Consider the following 7500-nt stretch of genomic DNA (forward strand, 5'->3'; position numbering starts at 1 on the left):
CTGGGTCATGGGCATGCCAGGGTGCCAGCCCGCACCTCTGAGGGTGCCCACAGTGGTGGCACGGAGGGGCGCACCCTCGCCATCCAGCTTATACTCCACCAGGGGCAGGGAACGGTACAGCTCGGAGCAGCCCCTGCGTGCACACACACACACACACACACACACACACACACCACAAAAGATTGGGGATATTGGTCATACTGAGGGCGCCTCAATGAATGAATAACAAATGAAGATGGCCGGTGTGAACAGTTGAGAGAGGAGTTGAGTAGACACATCGTAGATACAATGTTCCAAAAATGGTGAGCTGTACTACTCTGATATATGTATATATATATATATATATATATATATATACACACACTTGATATACTTCAGAAACAGGAAATTGTATTAAAATTCGTCTCATCCATTTTTAATCAAAACTCTTACATATATGCATAACTACATGCACTTGCCTGCTGAGTAACACAAGTAATTCTTGCATCAGAGAAAGAGAGACAGCGAGAAAGAAAGAGAGGGACACCACGATGGAAAAATAGACTATGTAAATCAATGCAACTACATCAAACCAAGAGCACATCATCGAATCTGAAACACTCCATCTGCGTTTCATAATAATCAGAACGACGATAAGCCCCCGCCCCCGCCCTCGATGACCTACTGGCGAACGTCACGTCTTTCTTCCTCTACTCAGCGCTCGGAGCACAATGACATCGATACTATAGATCGGACCTAATGCATCGGTTAGATGACGGAGATGGAGTTAATTAGGTTTGAAGTGGCTGCGAGGTATGGGGCACGGCTAGGAGCCAGGAGTGTGGACATGGCCTTATGCGTCCACTCGGCCTTGGAACCCGTCAGCCTAATCGCCTATGACAGCCAGCGAGCGAGCTAGCCAGTCTCCGCGATCCGCTTGGGTGAGTCTCGGGGACTCGCTTGGTTGCTCAGGCTTGCTGTGGCGATTTGATTGCCGTGGTTACGGGCACAAGTCAGCTGGCGAGGTTTTTTATTATTATTATTATTATTTAGAGTCAAAGGACATGTTGTCTGTTAAGGGTGAATTCATGGTCAATGTACTCTTGATAGTGGTCTCGGATACCCTGTGCTCAGGTTAGCATATGCTCTGGCTTCGTGGAGAGGTCGGACTTCAGTGTGCATTGCTAGTGCTGTTGACAATAAATCATCAAACAACCTTAAAAAGAGACAGTTTTTTTTGCAGGTTTTTATAGGCAACTAGAACTGGTATATGGTTACACTGGTACTTTTAACTTTATTGGAATATAGTCCCGTGAGGGACAGATAAACACATCAGTCGTTCTCTTACTGCTGTTTATGGGGAAAAGTCAGAAGGAAGAAAAGTGGGAACTGCCTTCCTTGGTAACTGGTTGCTACGGTGAGGATTCAAGCTATTTTCACAGTTTCCTCTCTGACTGAGGTTTCAAATGTACTTTCCACTGAACACCCTCAAATGCCCTTACAGCTGGGGGACTTCATGACACAGACACAAAACCCCAGTGAGAGACCTGATCCAGCCTTATCTTCCATGCCAGGCCCAAAGTGACCGAGGGAGCCTTGAGAGGCAAAGCAGGCAACTGCCTAGGGCCCAAAGCTGAACGGCCCTGCCCCCCTAGGACAGCTGGTTATGGAACAACAAGTCTGTGAGAAACCTCTTGAAATCTAGGATTTCGTACAGGAGACCACAATGACATGTCTAGAAACCCCCTACGGGGTGCCTATACCGTTAGCTGGCTAGGAGCTTTGCAATTAGGCTACAGAGTGGCACACCGTGGGACCCAACTACCTGTCATACTACTGGAAATGAAACTGCATGCGAGGGGAAAGAAGCACAAACAAAACAGTGGTTGGTGAGAATCTGTTGTGTTGACTCAAGTTGGTATGGCAATAGTTTAATTTGTAAATAGCTAGCAACTAACTTAATAATGATGAGTGTAAGCTATTTAGCTTGCTAGGTGTTGTAAGGAGTCGGTTATTTCCTACACCGTCACCTGTTTTTAATGCGTAAACGGCAGATACAGCCAGCCAGCCAGTCTGAAGACACTTAACTATCAACATCTGCCCACCCCCCCACTCCTGCAAATGTTAAGCCTCCTGAATGGGATCGCTTCTCTCCTCTACTTTGCTGCTGACGGGGCTGTTTCTTTCTCCAGCGGTCACATCACCTCTAAATGCGACACCTGCAAAAATGACGTCACACCACAGGGGGTCCAGCTGATCCACTCGCTCCGTTGTCGTTTTTTTTTTTTTTTTTTTGGTGCGCGACTCATGTCGTGGAAAAGCTGCGCGTCTTGAGCCTGCGGCGGGATCGCTGTGTAGATTACACTAAGAGGATTAGCGGGCGAGCTGAGATCGGAAGGGAGTTGGGCTAGTGAGACTGCGCCAGGAGTAGACATGAACTTCTTTCCCTCGTTTCTTGTTTTTGATTTCGTAACATAACTGTGTTGCTCTGGGAACACGGATTTAATGGAGGCTATATTTCTTTTTTTTTTTATTAGATGACCCAAATCTCACATTCCGGGAACATCCGAAAAAAAAAAAAAAAAACATTGCCAGATCTCATTACGTAACTAGGCAGCAATTCGTTGTCACAGGTCTTGACCAAGTCCTGGCTTGGTGTCAAAGTGGACAGAAAAGCCCTCCCAATCATTTACACAAGTAATCAAAGAACCACTGAAATATGAGCACAGAGCACATGCCTCTGTGCCTCTGTAATATCAGTAGATGGGTATGTAAACTAACGTCATGAGTGACGTGTGCAAATTGAACAACCCCTGCAATGCAAGTAAAGGTGTGTGTGTGTGTGTGTGTGTGTGTGTGTGTGTGTGTGTGTGTGGTGTGTGCGTGTGTGTGGTGTGTTTGTGTGTGCGTGTGTGCGTGTGTGCGTGTGTGTGTGTGTGTGTGTGTGTGTGTGTGTGTGTGTGTGAGTGTGGTGTGTGTGGTGTGCGTGTGTGGTGTGCGTGTGTGTGGTGTGCGTGTGTGTGGTGCGTGTGCGCGCGCGTGTGTGTGTGTGTGTGTATGCGTACGTACCTGCGGGGGGTCCCGTCCTCGTGCGGGTGCACCACGGTGACGCTGACGGTGGAGGAGGTGCGCAGCAGGTCGATCATCTGCTCGTGGCTGAGCATCGCCACGGTAACCTTGCAGATCTCCACCAAGCGGCAGCCCTGGCGCAGACCCGCCTGCCAGGCGAAGCCGAAGGGCTCCACGTCGGCCACCACGCCCTCGAAGTTCACGTGGAAGCCCAGCTGGCCCACCGCGTTCCGCCGCAAGGTCATCTCCGCAGTCTCACATCCCCGTGTCACGATCTGGATTTGTTTTTTTTAAGGCAGACAGACACAGAGGGAATTTTAGACAGAATTTGAAACGAGAGAGAGACAAAGACAGAAGGAGACAGAGACAGATATTTCTTGACAATTCAAATGGCCTGTCTGCATTTTTAAATGCCTGTATTATTAATTTTTATTTGAGAGAGAGAGAGCAAGAGAGAGAGAGAGAGAGAGAGAGAGAGAGAGAGAGAGAGAGAGAGAGAGAGAGAGAGATGGGCAGAGTGAATGTGAGGCATACAGAAAAAGGCAATGTGCTACAGGTTTGGGGAAAAAGACAATGAGAGCCAGCCACACTTTATATGAGTCAAAGACAGACAAAAGGAGAGAGGAAAGATAAAGTTCAGTGAAAGTTCATTTTAATAATGGAAAACGAGTGATACAGAGAGATAGAAATGGAGAGCGGAGTGAATGAAGATAGATAGAAATAGAGAGATAGATAGTGCAGAGATATTATTTTGGTTGTTATGACAACTAGTTTGCGTCCAATGGTTTGTTGCGAGGGCTCTGAAGGGTGGTCCAGGGCATCTGAGGTAAGGGCTCAATCTGAAGATCTGCTATTTCCTGCACACTAATATCCTCAGGAGCTTTTAACAAGATCACCACCCTCACCTCAAACACTTCCAATCTAGGACTTAAAAACAAGAGGGGAAAATAAATGTAAGCGTGGGCAGGGGACACATCTGCCAAAATCTCCTCGTTTCAAATGAGGAGGAGAGGGGGTTGGGGGGGGGGGGGGGGGGGGGGTTGACTTTCAGAACCCAGAGTAAATCAATCCACTCATCCCCTGTATCAGCCGACAACATAGTCCCAAACCGAAATGATTTAGACCGCATAAGTAACCCCTTGCAGTCAATCCCCGGTTCCTCTATTTGGGACACAGGCTCGACTCAACACACAGGTTTCTCTATGTGGACACAGGCTAGACTCAACACACAGGTTTCTGGGGGCACAGGCAATCAGGGGAGCACTGATTTATTTTACACACATCTGCATCTGGATATGCAAAATACTGAATAATTAAAATAAATACTAAATATTGAAGTACTGATTTGTATACATGTAATTGTTTGTATTACATTTCACTGCATAAGTAATGACACAGACAACAACATTTGTTGTTGTTGTTAGTCATTCTGACGAATATCAAATTCTGCACTTTTTTTGTTCCTCTAGCTGTGGGTCCAGCCTGGGTCAAACAATCCTGCCCTGTTAATGTCAAAGGCAAACAAAATGGCCCCGACTTAGCCATACACTTGTATGGCCATAAAAGTGCTAAAGGGAGTTGTGTATTTGCTTGTCTGTTAAGTTATAATACAAACATCAACAATATTCAACCAGCATCAGGGACTACACCCCTTAACTCTCAAGCTGAGCGCTGCTGATGTTGATGTGAGGCGCAGACACTTGACTGACACAGCTATACGGAGAGAGTGAGTGTGGTTTCCACAGCGATACGGAGAGAGTGAGTGTGGTTTCCACAGCGATACGGAGAGAGTGAGTGTGGTTTCTCCAGCGGAGGGTCTATCTGCCTGCCAGCTCTCCGTCCTTTTGACCTCCACCTGCTCGCCGCGGCGCTGGGAGCCTGGAACACAGCCCTGAACGCTCTCTGCTGCTAGTCGGCTATATTTATCCCACGCGAGGGCCGGAAGCACCGGCATCAGAGGCCTTTGTGAATGTAACACACACACACCAAGCACACACACACACACACACACACACACACACACACACACACACACACCACACACACACCAACCACACACACACACACACCCACACATCCACACACCCACACACCCACACACACACACACACACACACACACACACACACACACACACACACACACACTGAAAAGCACAGACTCACACAGATGCACACACCCTGCGGGCGAACATCCAAGGTGAAGGTGAGGCGTTTTTAATGAGCTGCACACCTGCCAATGTGCTGAGTCTCCACAGTGGGTCATTAGCTCAATGACACCACCCCCCCCAAACCCCCCCCACCCCCCCACCCACCAACCAACCACCCTCCAACACATGACTTAATCCAAGGCAAACACCTGATCCTAATGAGCACGACTAAAGGCGAACGGGATCCTCAAGGCAGCGCGGCTAATGGGCTTATGGCCCTGCGATAAGCGTGCAACCGGCTGGGGGGTGGGGGTTTGGGGGGGGGGGGGGGGGTCGTGGGTGTGTAAGGCTGATGAGAAAACAAGGGTGGGCACGTGAGGTTAGGTGAGGTCAGACCAGGATGTGTCCAGCTGAGACGGAGATTTAAAGATGGGCTTATTTCCGCGGTAAAGGTCGCTAGTCTTTGTGCTCACCTGGGCGGACTCTTCCCTGCTGGCCTTACTGAAGGGTTAAGAGACGTTCTTGCCTTAAGGCTGAAAGGAGAGACTCACCTTCGCTGACCTGTGAGTTCCGCGTAATCAATGCGATCCTTTTACAAATCAATCAATAGCACTGTGTTTACACACCCTACACTGCACTTTCCAAGTCAAAGGTACACCACTTTATCTTCTCAAAGGAGTCCCTTATGTGATCTCCTTACATCCTGGCTATTCACTTTTAAAGCCTTTGGCCTAGATGGCTCCCTGTTAGCTTTTCAAAAGGGTGGAGTAAAGGTCATGGCAAAAGGTTCACTAGGCTTGCAAAAAGACACTGCTTAGCAAGCTAACAACCTTTTGTAAGTGCCAGATTTGCTGTTTTTGGTGTCTGCAAGGCTTCTGCATGCCTTTTAGTTAGTTAGCTTGGTAATTGGATACCAGAACCCCTTACTGCAGCGTAAACAGACGAGTTAAGCCACAACAATCCTTCTGCAAGTCTTTACAATTATCTCTTACAAACCAAGCAATAACTAGTGCATGGATCCCTTCAGACCAAAGATCCTCCTTTTTCCAAAAATGTGTACCAACGCCAACCTGATCGGACCCAACCACAGCATCCTTCACAACAAAAGCATCCATCACATCCAGTTCAGCGTCTTACCTCCAGCCTGTGTGCGATCTCCCGCACCTCTTCCCCGCAGCCATCCTGCATTGAGAAGGCCAGGCAGGCGCCTCGTTCGTGGTACACCTTCATCCTGCCCAACAGGGACGAGCCCCAGCCAATCACGTCCCTGCAGTAGCAGTTGAACACCACCTCCTTGGACGCCTCCTCAATGAGCGCCACAAACTCGTTGGAGATGGCTAGTAGGCATGACGAGTCGCCAGGGGATACAGGGCTGCCGATGGGGCAGGGGCCAGGGCCAGGAAGGGGGCCAGCGTCGTTGTCGCGGGCAACCACAGCCCAGGTGATGGCGCCGCTGCTCTGCAGGTGGGCATTGACTCGGGGTCGTGAGCGCTCCTTGCGGCGGGCGCCGAGTGTGATGAAGCTGAACTTGGCGCCGCCGCCTCCGGACGAGTCCACGGGCGTGGAGCCGGCGAAGTTCTCAGCCAGGTCCTTGAGGTACTCCTGGCGCGTGCGCGAGGCCATGGCGCGGAACTTGTCCGACTTGTGCGCGGAGTTCTCCGCGTTGATGGCCTTGGTGAGCAGGAAGTCCCGGAAGACGGCCGACTTGGGAAAGGTCACACCCCTGGGGATGGGCGGACCGAAGGCCGGCACGTCTTTGGAGCGGGACACGGACACACTGGACAGGGAGGAGGAAGAGGATACCAATTAGCTGCATTTATAACACACTTGCGATTCGCCAAGGTGGTTAAGACGGTGTCCTAACCGCAAGCAATGTGAGTGGGCAACAGCGAGAAAAAATTCAATAAAATGCTCCTGTTAACAATATGGCTGTAACTGGCAGCGAGACTGGACAAGCAGTGTCCCGCGAGGCGTAGTGTTGACAGAGTGTCTTGGTTTTTTTGACTGTTTTGACATTTTTCAATCGTCAAACGTTTCAAGACATTCCATTGCAGGACGTAAATCAAACTGTTCGATGTGAAGTGACAATGGTCGTTTGTTGTGACACACTGGACATGGAGGACGAGAATACAAACTTTACTTTCACGGTAAAGAACAAGGCTGGCACATCTTCGACTTGGAAGTAGTAAGGTGAGTGTGTGTGTGACACTTCACATTCACCCTAGAGAATAACATGTTGCAGTATTACACAGCACAGTGAATTTGTCACACAATTTGTTATTTAAATTATAAATAAAAGTGAG

At 49.1% G+C, this 7500-nt stretch overlaps 1 protein-coding gene across 1 annotated transcript in view; it reads right to left on the reverse strand.

Moving 5' to 3' along the window:
* LOC308368753 (signal-induced proliferation-associated 1-like protein 2) overlaps positions 1–7500 on the reverse strand; it is a gene marked incomplete at its 5' end in the record, with an annotated part of 61521 nt that overhangs the window by 46892 nt on the left and 7129 nt on the right. The window contains 3 exons of the mRNA XM_080843007.1: positions 1–133; positions 3049–3323; positions 6335–6974. The exon at positions 1–133 is cut by the window's left edge and continues 122 nt beyond it. Coding sequence (XP_080699133.1) covers positions 1–133; positions 3049–3323; positions 6335–6974 — 1048 coding nt within the window. The remainder of the gene's footprint in view (positions 134–3048; positions 3324–6334; positions 6975–7500) is intronic.

Source organism: Sprattus sprattus, assembly GCF_963457725.1.
Source record: "Sprattus sprattus genome assembly, chromosome: 1".
Lineage (NCBI taxonomy): Eukaryota > Metazoa > Chordata > Actinopteri > Clupeiformes > Clupeidae > Sprattus > Sprattus sprattus.